Source organism: Callorhinchus milii, unplaced genomic scaffold, assembly GCF_018977255.1.
Source record: "Callorhinchus milii isolate IMCB2004 unplaced genomic scaffold, IMCB_Cmil_1.0 Scaffold3, whole genome shotgun sequence".
Taxonomy (NCBI): Eukaryota; Metazoa; Chordata; class Chondrichthyes; order Chimaeriformes; family Callorhinchidae; genus Callorhinchus; species Callorhinchus milii.
Window position 1 is genome coordinate 31,150,757 of NW_024704744.1, and position 19,290 is coordinate 31,170,046.

At 41.4% G+C, this 19,290-nt stretch overlaps 1 protein-coding gene across 9 annotated transcripts in view; it reads left to right on the plus strand.

The window, feature by feature from the left end:
- The window catches only part of ptprk (protein tyrosine phosphatase receptor type K), a 367,918-nt gene that overhangs the window by 339,323 nt on the left and 9,305 nt on the right, over nt 1-19,290 (plus strand). For all 9 annotated transcript variants that reach the window (XM_042333764.1, XM_042333766.1, XM_042333765.1 and 6 more), the window contains 5 exons: nt 608-743; nt 2,856-3,005; nt 9,172-9,345; nt 11,174-11,305; nt 15,303-15,428. In XM_042333764.1, the coding sequence (XP_042189698.1) occupies nt 608-743; nt 2,856-3,005; nt 9,172-9,345; nt 11,174-11,305; nt 15,303-15,428 (718 nt within the window). The remainder of the gene's footprint in view (nt 1-607; nt 744-2,855; nt 3,006-9,171; nt 9,346-11,173; nt 11,306-15,302; nt 15,429-19,290) is intronic.

Genomic DNA, 19,290 nt, shown 5'->3' on the forward strand with positions numbered 1-19,290 from the left:
GTGATGGAGTCTGGCTGCCAAGACCTCCAGAGAAATTAGGACATCGGTTTACATCTCTGCAGTGTAAGTGCAGATGGTGTGATGTGATATGACCTTTGATCAAAAAAGGCCCCTTGAAAAATTCTTTGAAGTTGTTAAAAAGCCAGTAGACGAACCCAGCTCTTGGATCATCAGGCTGTGCTATAATTGTTCTCAGTGACCCTGGAGAAACAAAGTCTCGTTCCAAGCTCCCTTTTCCTGACTGCCATCTAGTGATCCTTTGTGTGTGCTTCTGCATGTTGATCTCGGACATGATCAGGCTTCAGTTATGATAACTTCCATGGTCACATAGTCCTAAATCACCCATCACTTGAGTTCACACATAAACAATGGTTTCTTAGGCAAGATACCAATGTGGCTTGTGACTGTAGAGCTGCAGCTCAGTATTAGTGACTTTACCTGGGGGGAAGATGAGAAGGTTGTTGGGGATGAACTTTAACAATCTAACTCAACCAGGAGCAAGACATTTGTTCTTAGGTTGAACTCTTAGTACCGAGCTAAGAGTAATTCAGAAATGTGTGCTTTTGACTCGTGTCTGAAAACATAATACTTATTTCTCTCTTTTTAGTGCCGGGGCGGGAAGAACAGGTTGCTACATAGTTATAGATATTATGTTGGACATGGCAGAACGGGAAGGAGTTGTTGACATCTATAACTGTGTGAAAGCGTTACGCTCCAGAAGGATCAATATGGTTCAGACAGAGGTAAGATTCAAATGCATTCAAAGTAGTAAAGATACAGAAATACAGAGCATGTATTCTCATGGTTTAGAAGTGACACATTGCACCATTGGTGAGGTGGCAGCATTGCATGAATGAAAGTACAGTTAGCTGGGGCATCTGTCCATTTATTCTGTTAATACAATCAGTTTGAAGTTAACCCAAATGGATAGACGATTTGCTATGCTAGCCTTATACAGCTCTGAATTATGCAGTAAGTGGAAACAAATTGCTCAATCTATTTATTGTGCAATAAAATTTGAACTTTTTCCCACAATAACTTTTATAAACTGCCTTTTTTGTATTTGTGAGACAGCTGTAGTTCATAACATTGAGTTACAGCTCAACTTTTTAATCTAATTTTTCCTGATCCACGGGAGACTGCTGGCTTCACTTAGTCTGAAAGGGCTATTTGCTTCAGAACATTGAACTGTACCTGTGAATGAACCCATGCATTTTGCCTCAAATGCTATGACTGATAACTTTGTTAAGCATTTGTGAATGGACTAGTAACCAACTAACCACTGTTAGGGCGAAACCTTAGGCAAGTATCCTTACGCCACATGCCTCTGTTTACCTAGCATAAGTAGGAACCCAGTTGTTAGTTGATTGGGTGATCGCTTTCCAGATTGCTTTCCACTCTTACATATAACTCTTGTATAAAATATTTTTCAAAAGATGGTGTTAGCTGAGATCAGTCTCACCTTTGATTTGAAAGGTTGTGAGTTCAAGCTCCACTTAAGGACTTTGACCTCGTAACCTAGACTGACTTTCCAATGTAGTTGAAACCATGTCACTGTTCAAAAAGAGAAGGAAGCTTCTCCTGGTGTCCTGGCTAACAAACCCCCAATAAAAATTGTCATTCATTTCATGGCTGTTTGTTGGACATTTCTGTAGGCAAATTAGCTGCTGCCTTCGCCTATTAATAAATAGGTACTTCACTTTACAGAAAGGTTGGGATGCTACATCAAATTAAATTCGATGCAGTATTTTGGATGATATTTGCTTAGAATAGTCAAATTGGTTTTTCAGAGCTACTTGGCAACCATTCGTTCACACGTATTACAATTTTGCTGCTGTTCAATATTACATGGACGCACAAGTGTGTGTGTGTATTTTCCTGTTTTTAAAAACAACTTGCATTTATCTAACGCCCTTCATGCTGGATGGCATCTTGAAGCGCTAAACAGTGGCGGAGGCCGATGCCAAGCCAGGGGGAAGGTGACCATAGGCACGATCGAAGAGGAAGATCTTCAAGCATGAACTAAAATGGGGAGACAAGGGGGCAAGACGAAGGGATTGAGGGAGAGAGTTCCACAGCTTCGGGGCATAGCGGCTGAAAGCACGGCTGCTGATGGTGGGGTGGAGATTCCGGAAGACGAGGGGAAGGCCAGAGCTAGGCGAGTGGAGGGAGAGAGTAGGTTGGAGATGGGGGGGGTGCCAGAGTTTGAAGGGATTTATATACAGGAATGAGCATCTTGAAATCAATCCTCTCTGTGACAGAGAGCCAATGGAGTTTGACAAGGACTGGGGTAATGGAGTTTAGTGCAGGTGAGAATGCGGGTGGCAGAGTTTTAACTTAACCAGCTGACGGAACATCAGCAAACTGGGAGACACAATTGAAGGAAAAGAAGTAGATTTGCGTGTCATCCGCATACATGTGGAAGTTTACCCCGCGTATGTGGATGACACGCAGACGGAATATAGCAGATGGAACATACTAATTAATATGCAGAAAATGATCATGAGTAAAAACAGTTGCTGCTTTCCAAACAAGTCCTCCTTTGTTGACTTTTATGGTTTTCTTTGTGTCTTTTAGCAAGCAGTGTGACATCTGGAGATAAGTCAGCTAATGATCTTGCCAAAACAATAAACGACAGTGGGAAAAGCATTCTCTTTGAAACATAACTTTTTATGACAGTGCATAGCAATAAGTGATACTAGGAGCTAGATATCTTAGATCTGTGTGCTAGAGCTAAATTCATATGCTCTTATAAATAAAATGTAATTGCAGTGGACGTGTCAGCATCGTATGAAAGTAACATTTAATGACATTTAAAATGAGAAGACTATACTGACGGATGTATTTTTTTTAAGGAACAGTACATTTTTATTCACGACGCTATACTAGAAGCTTGTTTGTGCGGGGAGACATCGATACCCATGTGTGAGTTCAAGCCTACATATTATGAAATGCTGAGAGTGGATTCACAGAGCAACTCTTCACAGTTCAAGGATGAATTTCATGTAAGTAGGCTTGTATTGTTTATAGAGTCAAACATTATTAATTCAAGCTCAAAAGATTGGGTAATGTTCTAATCATCCTGAATTCCACTGCAGTCGAATTTCTACTCTGATCAAGGAACATGTTTCTTTGTTGAGAGATGTGTAATGTAGAGTTTTTCTAACATTGTTACATATTGCTGCATAAAATATTTATCCATTCATTACAGAAGAAATGAGATTGAAGTCTGTGACCTTATAACTGTCAAGAATTTATTTTGAAAGTATAGTCTCTTTCTTGCAGAAAAGGTACATTTTATTAACCTTGATCAGTTTAACTGTATTTTGCCTACAAAATATCCAGTCACTACACTTTACAGCATATCTTGTGAAACATTTAAGGATGTTCTCCTGACATGGAAGGTTTTCAAATATCATGATTTTCAAATTGTGGACAGATAAGTTCTTTTATGTTCAGGTTTATTCAGTAGTAGCATAGGTGTACTCTGCTAGTTTTGTTGCTTTCTGTCTTAAGCAATATGTTATATGAGCTGGGAAAATAAAATCCTCTTGTTCCATACAAAAATACTGTTTCTTAGAAAGAGTGGGGTGCGCATGGGACGTAAACTCCAAAAGGGACGCAGCAAAAAAAGGTTTTCGCTTTGAGGCATTCAAAAAATGTAGCCTTAAAATAGTGCATTCTTTAAGGATTAAGCTGTTCATTTGGAGTTTACTGACCTTGTATACTTAAGGATTGTTACTTGCTCACTTTTCTCCACCACCTTTTGATGCACACTAAAGTACTGTGCATCTTGATTATTTTTTACACGCAGAGAATTCTTAGGTTGTGGAATGTGTTTCTGAGTGTAGTGGTTGAGGATGAATACATAGTATCATTCAAGAGGGGATCACATATACACTAAAAAAGGAGTCATTTGCAGGGGGCTATGGGGAAAAGGCCAGTAAATGGTGCTGATTTGGGCCTAAATGGGACTGAACATTGCCTCTGCTAGGATCTCTCTTCTCGGTTTCCGAGCTGCTTATCCAAGCTTTTATTGTGTCCAGGCTTCACTACACCAACTATTGGCTCACCGGACTTCCCAAACTCTTGCCTCCACAAGCTGTAGACCATCCAGAACTCTGCACCTCTTGTCCTCTCCCACACAAGGCTCAGTGAGTCTATCACCCTCTTCCTCGCCCAGCTGCATTGGCTCCCCATTCTCAAGAGGATTGAGTTCAAGATCCTTGTCCTCACTTTTAAATTCCTCCACAGCCTTTCCACACCGTACATCTGTGACCTTCAAAAATCTGACCAACCCGCCCACTCCCTCCATCTGACAGGCACTGGCCTGCTTCACGTCCCCTGCCCTGCTCACTCACCATTGGCCACTGGACCCTCGGCCTTTTTGCCCCCCACTCTCTGAAACTCCATCATTGAGTCCCTTCGCCTTTCCCTTCCCTTGCCTCTTTCAAAGTCTGCCTCAAGACCTTCAACTGTGGAGCCTATAGCTCAGTGGTTAGAGCACTCGCCTCACAAGGAGAGACCTGGATTTGCTACCGTCAGGACAAAATATTGGGCAAGTTTCCTTACTCCACACGCCTCTGTTTACCTAGCAGTAAGTAGGAACCTGGTTTTTAATCGACTGGTGAATTGCTTTTCCCGGGATAATGATTCCTTCAAAAAAAATTGGTCATTAAATCCACGACTGTTTGTGGAACAATGCTGTGTGCAATTGGCTGCCGCATTTCGCCCACATATATATAGCTGAATATATAGTCAATTCACTTATTCATGCCTTCATTACCTCCAGGCTCGACTGTGCAAATGCCCTGCTTGTCAGCCTTCCCAACTCCTCCCTCCACAGGCTGCAGATAATCCAGAACTCTGCAGCCCATGTCCTCTCCTGCACCAAACTCCGTGACCCCATTCTCGCCCGACTACATTGGCTCTCTGTCCTTCAGAGGATCCAGTTCAAAATTCTGGTCCTAACCTACAAAGCCCTCAATGGTCTCGCCCTACCCTATCTCTGTGACCTCTTAACCCCCTACCAACCCGCCCGCTCCCTCCGCTCAGCCGACTCCGGCCTGCTCCACGTCCCCCTACCCACCCACCCCACCATTGGCGGGAGAGCCTTCAGCCACTCTGCCTCCAACCTCTGGAACTCCAACCTCCAATCACTCTGCCTCGCCCCCTCCTTAGCCTCCTTCAAGTCCCACCTCAAAACCCTCCTCTTTGACCGTGCCATCGGCCACCCCCCTTACCCTCCCTTCTCCCCCCTGACCCCAGCTCGGGTTTGAAATGTTGTACACTGTCCAGTGCCTTGGGACGTCCTTCCGACGTGAAAGGCGCCATACCAATGTATTCTTGTTTTTGTTGTTTACAGTATATTCTGTGAAACGCTTTGAGGCATTTCGAAGACGTGATAAGGCGCTACATCAAATCTAGAATTATTAATATTATTAACAACAATAAAATTGCATTTGTATAGCGTTGTTCACATTGGGAGGACATCCCAAGGCACTGGACAATCAATGTTTCGGACGCGAGCTGGGGGTCGGGATTGGGGAGGGTGGAGGACAGTGGGGGAAGGCGAGTGATCAAAAGCACGGTCAAAGAGGAGAGTCTTGAGATGGGTCTTGAAGGGAGGGGGCAATGTGGAGGGACTGTTGGATGGAGTTCCAGAGGGTGGGGGCAGAGTGGCAGAAGGCCCGCCTGCCAATGGGGGGACGGGCAGGGTGGGGGATGTGAAGCAGGCCAGAGCGAGCGGGCAGGTTGGTAGGGGGTTGGGAGGTCGCAGAGGTAGGGAGTAGCGAGGCGATGGAGGGCTTTGAAGGTGAGGACCAGGATCTTGAACTGTATCCTCTGTGTGATGGGATGTCAGTGGACTCGGGCGAGTATGGGGGTGATTGGGTCACGGAGCCTGGTGCAAGAGGACATGGGCTGCAGAGTTCTGGATGATCTGCAGCCTATGGAAGGAGGAGTTGGGGAGGCCCACAAGCAAGGAATTTGCATAGTCAAGTCTGGGTGTTATGAATGCGTGTTTGAGGGTTTCGATGGCCTGCTGTGTGAGTCAGTAGCAGAGCCGGGCGATGTTGGGGGGTGAGATAATATTATTATTGTCTTTAACCACATCTTCGATCACCTTCCCACCTCTTCTACCCACCACTACCCAAATCCAACCCCCAGCACAAGTGTAAATCCTCTACGGTCCAGCGCTTTGGGATTCCTCCTGACTCAAAAGGTGCTTTACAAATCAATTTGTCATTGTTGCTGAAAAGATTACTTTATCGCCAGTGAAGACCTGATACGCTGAATGTTCTTCTCTGCTGTAAATTTCTAAGGTTATATGATTCCTGTGTTACTTTATCTAACGAATGTTGGGACATGTTGCAGCTTTACACGTTTCACTTCAGCACACACCATTCTTTCAGCAACACATTCAGATTCTCAGAGAAGGGCAGGATGTTGTGGGCTGCAGATTTTGCAACACGAGCCGTGCCTCCCTGTATTCAGCTGCAACAAAGTGCGAATTGAATTTGGTTAGCCACTCCTTGACTCTCCCTCCTTCAAGTGTTGCCTTTTTGAACAGCCTTTGAAGGACTTGAGGTGAGCAAGGTTAACGGACACCCTGAGATGGAAGTGTTAACCAATGTGAGCATGCCAAGTTTGGTAGGACCAGTGCAGGAACATTTCATTTAACTTCCCAAACACGCTCATATATCTGGGACTTAAAGTTGAGTGACTGTTGTGCGAAAAATAAGCAACTGCTGGTAAAACTCTACACTTCCAACTGGTGGAGCTATTGCTCAGTTGGTAGGGGACAGTGAGTAGGAGGATGGTGATAATGCTTATAGCATTTTATGCCAAATTCTATTGCTTACCATGTGACATGGGTGAAACCTAATGGAGGCTCAAACCTGTGCTTGCCAGGTGTCAAATGAATAAATAGTGTCTATCCTGCTTGGAACGCGGTTTGGGGGAGAAGGTTGTTTAGCAGCATTTTAACTGGATAAACTCCAACTGTTCCCCAATGCAACTTTGGTATCCAAAAAAATTGTTTTTTGCCAACACTTTTTCCAAGGGAAAAAGCACACATGCCTAATTGCTCAAACAGAAGCTATCGTGGAATTGGTAATGCAGTGCAGCCTCTATAACAACACTTCTTTTCAGCATGCATATTTAATATGGACTTCATTCACTGCGTCCGTCTGATCATTGTCCATGTGCTGACTGGCTTTTGGGTTAAACTAGTCAACTTCTAGTTCATTAGGTTGCCACCAAGATCACTTCAAGCCTCGTCATGAATGCTTGCAGCAGGAAATTACTTCAGCGACAAGATGATCACCCAGAAATCAACCATTTTATCATCACTGGCCAATGTCAGGGATTGAGTCTGCTGACTGGGCTAAGATGTGGGGAAGCCAGTTATTACGGCTCAATATTTTATGGATCCCAATAATTGTTTTATAATTGTGCTTTGCTGTAATCTGATTTGGAGACTTGAGCACTGTGATAGGTTTGCATAGGTGTCAGTTATCTTGTTGACCACACATTCCCATCATATTCTGACTGCACCACATGCCTTTTCAGGGAGCTCTTTGATAATCCTTTTCAATTCGTCACACATTTCGTTAAGGTGAACTGATCAAATATTAATGTTGAACATTTCAAAGCAATCAGAATACAATTATTTTAAAAATAAAGTATACTGTAAGGCTCTGTCTCATAAAATCAATGAATGACTTTTTTTCATATTTCCTGGAAATATGAAAACAAATTACATAGTAATCATTTTCAGATAGCATTTTCACAGAATTCATCTGAAATGTGACCTGAAATCATTCCTTCTTCCTCTTTGAGGTGCAACCAGCTCATTTGCTCATTTTCTTTTTGAGCGAAAATTCAAGTCCTGGATTGAGTCAGAGTTCCAGAGTTTAGAGCGCAGTGGCTGAAAGTATGGCAGCTGATGGTGGAACAAAGAGTTTGAAGGACATGTAGGCGGCCGGGGGTGGGTAGAGGATTGTGGGGTGTTAGCAGGTTGGAGTGATAGGGAGGTACTAGGGCATGAAGTGAATTGTGAGTGTGAAGATCTTGAAATCGATCGGTTCTGCTATAGGGAGCCAGTGGTGCCTGGCAAAGACTAGGGTATTGGGGGTGTGGAGTTTCGTACAGGTGAGTTTTGAATCAGAAACTGAACATAATTGTAAGTATGGTGTGTAAATGGGCTTGTGTAAAATGAAAACAATACAGTATTACTTACTATATTGTGTGTATCTATTATTTTATAGGAACAGTATATGTGTTTGTAAATAGATATGATTTTAAAAGAAGTGATGTGGTCTGTGGAGAAGGTGGATTTTATTTCATTCAAATATCTTGGGCTGTTTTTCCTGCTGTTTTTATTCTCCAACAATGTTCAGTAGATGTGCCCAGCATGAAACCTTCAGTCACTACATGTCCCTCTCACTGCAACTCTCTCTCAAAATCCCTTCATCGTGGATCTTCTCTCTCCATTTTCAGACTTTCTTAAAATATATCTTTTTGACCATGCCTTTGGTTGACATCTGCAAACTCATGAAATGCTTTGAGACAACAATTCTACATGAAACATCATAAGTTCACCTACAAACTGCAGTCATTGCCCTCTAACCACTGAGCTACAGGATGTGGAGTCCTGTAGCTTAATGGATAGAGCACTTGCCTCGCAAGAGAGAGACCTGGGTTTGATTTCTGGCAGGGCAAAATGTTGGGTAGATTTCCTTACTCCACACACCTCTGTTTACCTAGCAGTAAGTAGGAACCCAGTTTTTAGTCAATTGGTAAATCGCTTTTCCGGGGGTAATAATTCCTTCCAAAAAACGTTATTCAATCCATGACTGTTTGTGGGACACTGCTGTGCGCAATTAGCTGCCATGTTTCACCCTAAACATATACAGTCAATTCACTTTCAGTTTATTCTGTGAAGCACTTTGAGACGTCTCGAAGACATGATAAGGCGCTTATATTAAATGCAAGGATTATTTACAGTAAATCCTATGATGTGCTTTGAGACTTCCTCACACCGTGAAAGGTACCTATAACAAATGGAAGAATTATTTTTATTACTATATACAAGTGGAACGTGTTGATTTTTCAGTGTAGTGCTACCTCTCATGTGGCTCCTAATATGTCCCTTTATTTTGCTCACAGACATTAAATTCTGTATCTTCTCAACTACAACCTGAAGACTGCAGTATCGCTCTCCTTCCCAGGAACCATGAGAAGAACCGATACATGGAGGCACTGCCACCTGACCGATGTCTGCCGTTCTTAATTACCATCGATGGTGAAAGCAGCAATTACATCAACGCTGCTCTTATGGATGTAAGTGTTTCACTTGAACACTGTATCTATGTCTAGAGAGGTTTACTCTTTCTCTCACTCTCTATCCACCCTCCCCCCCCCCCCCACACACACACACACAATGTTTTCACCTGTTTTCCTGAATGTATGGAGTCTTGCTGGGCTAACGTCTACAGTGCCCAAGTGGCCCTTCTTCATATGTGAACCAAATGAGCATCAGCAGATTATTTAACTGTAGGAGCATCCAAGCCAAATCTGATTTCCTATCTGACTATTGTCCATCAAAACTAACAGGATGTTGGCCTTTATCTCAAGCAAACAATTGATGCTTCAGTTGTGCAGAACCCTGATCCGACCTTATCTTGAGCACTGTGCTCAGTTTTGGGCATCACATCTCAGCAAAGATAAACTTGCCTAGGACGGTGTGTGGGTCAGGTTCAACAGAATAGGTACAAAGTGATTGTTTTATGTAGAGAGGTTTGGCAAACATAAGTTTTATCCCATTGAACAATTTGACCAGATAGATAGAAACTATTTCTTCTGGCAGTGGAATCCAGAACATGAACTTCAAATTAGAGTTTACGGTGAAATCTGAAAATATTTTGTCATACAAAGGATTATAAAAGTGTGGAATTGACTCCCTGAAAAGCTTGTAGATGATGGGGTAACAGAAATATTTAAGAGGGAGGCAGATGAATATTTGGTAGGCAGGGGTATTAACGAGTATGGTGAAAGGGCAGGGAGGTACTCATATTAAATTGCAGATTGAGCCGTGATCTAATAAAATGAGGGAGCACCAATGATGGTTTGAATGGTCAACCCCTGGGCCTAGCTTCTAAGCGCTCTTCCCAGGAGGGATCTTTAACCTCCCTTGTCCAAGGTGCTGAGGTCAGTTGCAGTGTCTTGGCTGTCAGTCGAGCTAAGATTAGCTTAGTGCTGACTAGGGATGGAACTTGAGATGTCCTGGAAGGGAATGGTTTGGCTTCATGTTAACATTTAGCAGTGAGCCATTGGGAGAAATGTTAGCTTGATTTCAGTGTAGCTAGATAATGCAACATGTCATGCAGGATTGATATTCCAAGTGCCACTGTGTTGCAAAAGGGCAATGCTTGGTAGAGGTCAGGCACATCCATCAAGTGGGGTGTAAGGAAATGCACGTGGTTGAGTTGTGTCTGAGTTGACCATGCCATTGGTCACTGTCTTACCCCTACCATCCCTGCCCTCCACCCCTCCTGGTCCCAAACCCCTGCTCAGGTCCAAATCCCTGATTGTCCAGCACTTTGGATTACCCTCCCGACGTGAATGATGGTGTACAAATGTAATTTGTCGTTGAGCCACTCATCACATCTTGAGGGAGCCAGGAAAAGCTTGCTGTGACTGCTGCCTATTGATGCAAGGTGGAGTCCTGTAGCTCAGTGGTTAGAGCACTCGCTTTGCAAGTGAGAGACCTGAGTTCAATCCCAGGCAGGGCGAAACCTTGGGCAAGTTTCCTTACTCCACACGCCTAATAATAATCCCTCCAAAACCAAAAACAATAATTAAATTGGTCATTTTCAATCTACGACTGTTTGTGGGACATTGCTGTGCGCAATTGGCTGCCGCGTTCGCCCACAAATATACAGTCAATTCACTTTACAGTGTGTTCTGTGAAGCGCTTTGGGACGTCCTCCTGACGTGAAAAGCGCTATATCAAATGCAAGGATTATTATTATTATAAGACTGAGGGGGGGCAGGAGCAAAGCCTGTACTACGTTTACCTTTAAATAACTTGTATATTTGGGTTATCTCCGCATGTATTGAACAAAACTGCGTCATAGTGTTTAAACTTTTGTTCTTGGTTTATTTGCAGAGCTACAGACAACCGGCTGCCTTCATAGTCACTCAACATCCTTTGCCAAATACAGTGAAAGACTTCTGGAGGCTGGTTTATGATTATGGCTGCACTTCCATAGTAATGCTGAATGAGCTGGACCTTGTACAGGTAGCGACCATGTCTTGTCAATTCTTGGTAACAAAGCCAAAATGTGATGTTGTTTCACTGATCTATCAGAAGAGCCATGATCCTGACTATTTACATTCAGTAAATGAGTTTTCTTTGGGATTGGGAATTAAAATAAAACAGAAAAAGGAGGCTTATGATAAATGTCAGGTCCAAAATACAGAAGATAATCAAATATAATATAGAAAGTACAGAGGAGAACTGGCAAAGGAAACAAAAGGAGCAAAGAGATTGTGTGAGAAAAGATTAGCGGGTGACATAAAAGGGAACCCTAAGGTATTTTATAAGCATATAAAGAATAAAAGGTTAGTCAAAGGTAGGATAGGGCCAATTAGGGACCAAAGAGGAAATCTTCTTGTGGAGACTTACTGAATGAGTACTTTGCATCTGTCTTCAGATATGAACCCCCAGGTCTCTCTGTTCCTTCACCCCCTTTAAGATTGTACCATCAGCTTATATTGCCTCTCCTCATTCTTCATCCTAAAATGCATCACTTCGCATTTCTCCACATTAAACTTCATCTGCCACATGTCTGCCCATTTTACCAGTCTGACTATGTCCTCTTGCAGTCTGCTATTATCCTCCTCACTGTTTACTACTTTTCCTAGCTTAGTATCATCTGCAAATTTGGAAATTCTCCTCCCTATAGCCAAGTTCAGGTCATTTATGTAGATCAAAAACGACAGTGGTCCCAATGTCCCTTTAATACCATGGGCTTCTATTTTTCTTACAAGTTTCTTATCACACTTAATCAAACGACTTTTGAAAATCCATATAAACTACATCAACTGCACTATCTTCATTCATCCTCTCTGTTACTTCATCAAAAAAACTCTATCAGATTGTTAGACACGATTTCTCTTTAACAAATCCATGTTGGCTGTCCTTTATTAACCCAAATTTTCCTAAGTGAAAATGTATTTTGTCCCAGATTATAGTCTCTAGAAGTTTCCCCAACACTGATGTTAGGCTGACTGGCCTGTAGTTCCCGGGTTTATCCTTCTGCCACTTTTTGTACAGGGGAGTAACATTTGCAACCCTCCAGTCCTCTGGCACCACCCCCCCAATGTCCAAGGAGGATTGAAAGATTATGGCCAGAGCCTCTGCTATTTCCACCCTTACTTCCCTCAGTAACCTAGGGTTCATCCCGTCTGGACTGGGTGACTTGTCTACCTTGAGCTCCATCAACCTTTTTAGTACCTCCTTTCTATTTATTCTCATCTTATCCACTGGCGGGTGGGCCGGTAACCCGAGGGCACCGATTTAAAATGGTTGGTAAAAGAAACAGAGGGGAGGTGAGGAGAAATGTTTTCACACGGCAAGTTGTTCGGATCTGGAATGCATTGCTTAAAAGGATGGTGGAAACAGATTCGATAACAACTTTTAAGAGAAGTCGATAATTATTTGGGGAGGACAAGTTTGCATGGCTCTGGGGAGAGAGCAGGCGAGTAGAATTGATTTGGATAGCTGGTACAGACACCATGGGCCGAATGGCCTTCTTCTGTACTGGATGATTCTTTTGTTTTGTGAATTTACCAAGTTTTTACTCCAATAAATGAGTAGTTTTTAGATTGGGTTTGTGATTTAGGTATTCATTTATTTTGGTTTTGGATTGATTTTGCAGTTTAGATACCAACTCTGGACCTTTAAGTCGCTTTATGAATCATACGCGTTTTCGACAGCATCTGTGGGTTAGGTGAAACCTCCTAGCAACCTGCCTTTACTCTGAAATTGTAACATTGCAACACATCATGGGTAGTTGACCTGACAGCCCTCTCAGCTGCTGGAGATTATGCATGACAAGTGAAGGTGGGGGGAAAAGCAAATTTAAAAAAGCTTGCTTTTTTGGGAATTGTTTTGTGCAAATTTTTAAAAATATGTCTTGCTGTCACAGCATTACTGATGTTACTCTGGATCAGTGGTGTTCATTTACTGTGTTTTAAGTTATGCAAGAAACCAAGTGACTGCAATCTCTTGCAATGACACTGGTCAACAGGAGATTATTTTAGCTTCAATCAAGGAAATATGAACTGGGAACAATCATTCCACCAAAAACACGCATAAACACAACACAGAACATAACCAACCAAATATATTTTTTAGGAGGAATAATTGAAATTTGAGTATACATTTAAACACCCGACATGTCAATTTTATGAAATTTACTGTTGACAATGAATCTCTTAACAATGATTCTCATCTGTAAATGTAACTTGAGTAGGAGTTTTGTAAAGCATTCAAAAAAGAAAAATATGGAATGCTTTTGTGGTTCGCCTGTAGTTAAGCACTTTTCGTCGTGCCAATTTTGTCAGTCTTGGATCCCACACAATAAATAAGACAGAGTTGTGGGATCATTAAAATCTGATGTGTGTATATTTTTAAAAAGAAACACACCACTGTGGGTGTAGATAAGAGCATGTGGTAAAATAAAATATTCAAAGTTGGTACAGGGAATTTCCCAAAAAATACAGAAATATTCTATAATTATGTTAATTTATCTGGATCTATTTTTACTTTAGAAGTCAAGCAAAGTCCAGTACTTCATCTAGGTACAAAATTAGGTTACTGTCTAACTGTTCACAATAAGGGAGGTGTTTCTGCATTTAGAGGGTTAAGAACATAATTCAGTTTTCATAGATGGTTAAATGCCTCTCAGCACTACCTTTGCTGTCAAAGCCCCACACAGCAACGGGGAAAAAAAACAAATAAAATTCCCGGTTGATTCCATTGCTATGAAAGATTTGAGAACCTGCAACTAACAAAACACAATATCTCGGTGAGAAAAGAGATTTAGTTCACAAGTGCACTGCCAATACAACTGCACTGTGTCTGGAGCTGATTCAAAACTCGCTATTTGGGTGGTTGATAGTGCCAGATGTAACAAATCAAACTCTGCTCTGTTATTATCTAATGGCGATACAGTTAACAGTTATCAAAGTGTTTTCCACCCACATAGATTCCTGTAAAAGTTATCATAGTCAGCAAGTCGGTCCTCGGAGGCTGGACACTATTGTGAAATTTGAGTAATATTCAAAACAAATAGCTTGTGGGATTTTTGAAGATCGGTTTCAGTCTGAGTGGAGCCAGCCTCCAGCCCACCTACTAGAAATAGAAGAAATGTTGTTATATAAATTAAATGCAAATGTCAAAACAGTGATGTTTTAAAAATATTCCCCCAAAATCAAAGTAATAGCAAACCTGAGATTATTGTGCAGAAATTTTAATTTTCATCAGTTACTAAATTTCAAACATCCACGTCACCTTCAGACAGCTGACGGGGAGAAGAAAAATTTCTCGTCTTCTGAGGCGTATTGATTTGAGTTCTTGAGCAGACAAACAAGACCTGGGTTTAACATCTCATCTGAAGCACCATACCTCCTACACTGTTTTCTATCGGTCTGATTATGTATCACATATATTGTTTGCGTGTTTAAAAAACGTAAACCAAGGAGTTTTTTTTTAGATGCAAAGTTGTAAAATAACACAAGGAATTTTAAATTATCAAGAAACAAAAGAATCAGTAAGTCTTTTCAAAATTATCTTATGATGTCCTTGAGTAGAGGGCCAAGGAGGTGGAGCTGGGAGGTAAGGAGAAGGAAAGGGATTAACTCCAGTCTCCAGATGGAGGACAAATGAATATTAATAATAATAATACTTGCATTTGATATAGAGCTTTTCATGTCAGGAGGAAAAACCAAAGTGCTCAAATAAGGAATGTGGGCTGCTGTTTGCCAATATTATGTAATATACACTTATCTGATATTTTGCTCCCATAAGAGTGCAGTATGGCAGGAAGCCTGTTTTATGCTGGCCACTACACTTGCCTTTCGTCACGGTGAAAGAAATTCATATGTTTGGGCCCATGGTTGCTTTTGTAACTTTTATTGCTGTACAACAACAACTTGCATTTATATAGGGTAACCTCACGGAGCGCTTGCCCTCTCATCATTTTCTTTTGTACAAATGTCTGACATTTCAGGGATGTCCACAGTATTGGCCAGAAGAGGGGACACTCCGTTACGGGCCGACCCAAGTGGAATGCATTTCATGTTCAATGGATTGTGATGTGATCAGTCGGATTTTCAGGATATGCAACCTCACAAGGGTAAGGATTCTGTCACCAACCCATCCCCCTTCATCCCCATGGTGGTCTCCTTACAACCCTGCCCCCCCACCCCCAGCACGGTTTCCTGCGGTCCCCTCTCCCCCCACCAGCCGCCAGCTCAGTCCCCTCGCCCCCCCACCCCCCTCCAGTGTACAATCCCTCCATATTTTGCCATACAGATTTTTTTTCTTATCTGTGGAAAAACATTTTATTTTTATTTTAAATTGACTGAGATCAATTTTGTGGGAAAGGCAGAAGAAGAAATTCACCAGGAGTATCAAAATAATTTAGAAAAGTAATAGCGCAAAGGATGTGAACTAAAATTGCTGTCGGGGAAGAGGGAATTGAATCTGAAAGTATTGTAAATGGGAGTTAAGAAATACTAAACTTCTGCTGGCCTTTCGTGAATTCCACATTTGCTGGAAGCAAAAGTTAGATGCTAACACCTGATAATATTTATAAGATGCTTTCTGAAATTACATCCTGTAACCTACTTATTCTCACATTGAGTTTTGGTTTTCTGTACTCTTGTTACTCACAACTTCCCTTATGGGTTGTGGCTGTGATTTCAACTGACCATTGCCCTTCATCACTGCCTGCTTTCTCAATCAGAAGGGACTCTGGCCATTTCTCTCAAATTGACTGAGGCTGGGCAAGTGGCCTTTGTTTGAATTGCGCAAAAGAGATGGAACCAGCCATTCCTTGTTTTTTGTTTATGCAAGTGGTTTTCTAAATGCTTCCCTGAATAACATGGAACTACACTCATCTTCATTATAGACACCTAACTGAACATCCTTTTTCAAAATGATGGGTATCACATCTATAAACCACATTAAAAGGTTAATTTTGTGATTAGGGGAAGCTTACATAAAATACGGGACAAAAGATGTTTTGGATTTGTGTTTCCAAACATGTCATTTTTGGAACTGTTTTTTTAATCAAAAAAAAATTTGCTATGGTCATTGCACAGCTGGAATAAATTAATAGACAGGTGAGATGCTTCCAGTTCTCTGCTCAGTGCGATATTGAAGGTTGTGACCAGAACAGTGAGATTAGATCAGCTAGCTCAAAGGGAGAAAAACACAGGGGAGATATGTAGGGCTGAACGGCACGTTGCATTCAGTGATTCTAACACTTTATATAAACTCTGAGAAAATGGCGTCTTGAAGTTGTATGAGAAAATAACAGGAAGATTCAAGTACAGAAAGTCACACGGTTTTTGTTTTGTGTAAAACAAATATGAGTTGACGGCCTTGAAAAATCAGTTCCAGGAGGAATCATTTTTTGAATGTTTCAAAATCACTTTTTTTGAAAATCATGTTTGTTTGTCAAAACAATGTAACAGAAGAGGCAGATCAGGAATATTCGTTTTTCATCTATTCAAACCAGCAACGAATTGAGTGTTTTTTTGTTTGGAAGTGACGGTGCGGAAGGTGGCAAGGGAATTGAGGGCAGGAGGAAAACAAATCATTGATTCTATTAATGGGATGTGTCAATCTGACACACGCGATCGAATGCTTGCCATTCGGAAAGCTGAGCCATGGGTTCATCCACCTGAACTTTGCGTTGAATATTCTGTAATTAACAATACAAGTTGTGTAATGCAGAGCAAGTGGCAGCACTTTTCCAGATGGATTTGCAGCTGTCGACACTTGAGGTTTTCGTGATTGATGTATGCATTTTAATAATGCTTTTATTTAAACAGGTTGAAGTGTTAATATTGTTTTAAGAGCTGTAGTGTGTGCCAAGAGTGGAAGAGGAATGTTCCTTCTCAGATATTTGTCATGTTTTTGGTCAGATGATTTCATAAGTGACAGCACTCTGGAGAAATAGAGATGATGTTCCCCCTCCTCTGTAACATTTTCTCCTTCCTCTCCTGAAGGCAACTAATATGAGTAAGATAAAGTTTTGTATTTAAATTGACAGTGTTTAGTTATCACACTAACTACACAAGTAGAAATTTACAGTACAATTTGATTCCACACAAGTATAACATTTGGGTGACCCATTTCACTGGAGATCCAACCAACTGCCAAGTATATTAAAATCTCCTATACTCATGGGATCAGCCTGACAGCTAACACACCTCAAAGTTATAGAGTACAGAAGAATATGGTTCAAAAATAGAGAAATGTCTCACTTATCTTCTCCCAGTAGAATTTTGTCTATATATTTCCATCAACCATCTAGGTCAATTGCGTGCAATATCTGGTCTATACTGTATGTTTTTATAAATATCTCGATATTCAGGCCATGCTAACCCCCATTTTTAAATGAACAACCTTGTGCATGTAAATTGCCACTTCTTCCAGCAAGGTTTGTGAGCCTTGCTCAGTCGGTATCACTCTCACCTCTGGGTTCAAACATTGGGAATTGAAACCCATGCAGCCTATGTTGACACTCCATTGCAATGTTCGGGTGTCCTTTGGATGAGGTCTACATAGCGCACCTGCTTTTTAAGATGGACATTATAGATCCCACGACACTATTCAAAAAGAGAATGGTGTTTCTCTTGGTTTCCAGGCCAACAATCCACAAATAAATGGTCACTCACTCTGTGGCTGTTTGTGGGACATTGCTGTTCACAAATTGGATGTTGCGTTCACTCACAAAATGCACCAGTCACTGGAATTTATAGTATATCCTGTGAAGCGCTTTGAGACATCCTGTTGATGGGAAAAGCACTATATCAAATGGAAGGATTATTACTGTTATAAGTCTTGGCAGATTTTATGTGGGTTTGAATCTGGCATTTCCACTATCTTAAATCGAGATGGCAAACAAAGAATCGGAGGACAGAGATTAATCTGGCTATGGTAAGAGACCAGCCAACTCTACATGCATTCTTGCCACTTTTTTTCTTCTTATAGAGGTTACTGCAAACTATTTCTCTGAATAAAAGGTAAAAGGCAAAAAGTATTGTAGAATTGAGGGGACAAAACTGATATTTTTAGTAGGTTCCATATTAATTTATGCACACACTACATTGTTTTGCATAAAAATAGCTGCCATCGGTAAACTGAGAGGCTTTCATTGGTCTCGTACCTTTAAGTAAATGCAAAGATCTTCCTTTTTAAACAACTTCATGCCTTCTTCCCTCACTCTTATTATTTTCAAGAGATGTGGGCCAGCAGTAGTCGTATGTCATTATATGTACTGAAGCTGTTACAATAGTTTTTCAGTCATTGGAACCGTACTGTAATGAGTACCAGTAAATATAAAAATCAACACTCCAAGGGCTTAGTGAATAGCTGATCCATGCAAATTGCGAAGATCCCTGTTTTATGCTGAGTTCGCTCATTTCAGATGAGCAATGCTAGGGCACAATAATTGGCAATACTGTCCTAGTTAAGGAAGGGAAGATCAGCTGGGGTCCTCACTCTTTGTTCTTTTGTGAACTTGTGGAGAGATGCGCTATGTAGACCTCGGATGAGGACAGTATTGAGCCCATCTGTTATTTCTCTCTACACAATCACTCGTAGATGAATAACTGGCTGACAGTTATCGTCAAGGCTCAGATATGGAATAAATTACGGGTATTTGGGTGAGGTAGCGGATGGCCGCTTGATGCTTGTGGAGCCATACTGTAGAAGAAGGAGAAAAGGAGTCAAAATACCTTTGGGATACAAGAAAATTGACAAGCACTTGGATGTGTTAAAGTTTATTCAACCTTAAATCCCAAGCTCTTCAATCACATAAATAACATCAGAGACATGCATACACAGGGACCCCCAACTGTGCCTGACCTAAACATTGGCCTGTTTCCACAGAACTGTCACTGTCAGTGGATCAGTTTTGCAAAAAGTATTCTTTGTTTCACATTTTACTCAAATTACATCGAAGAAAGTGAGAGGGCATATCA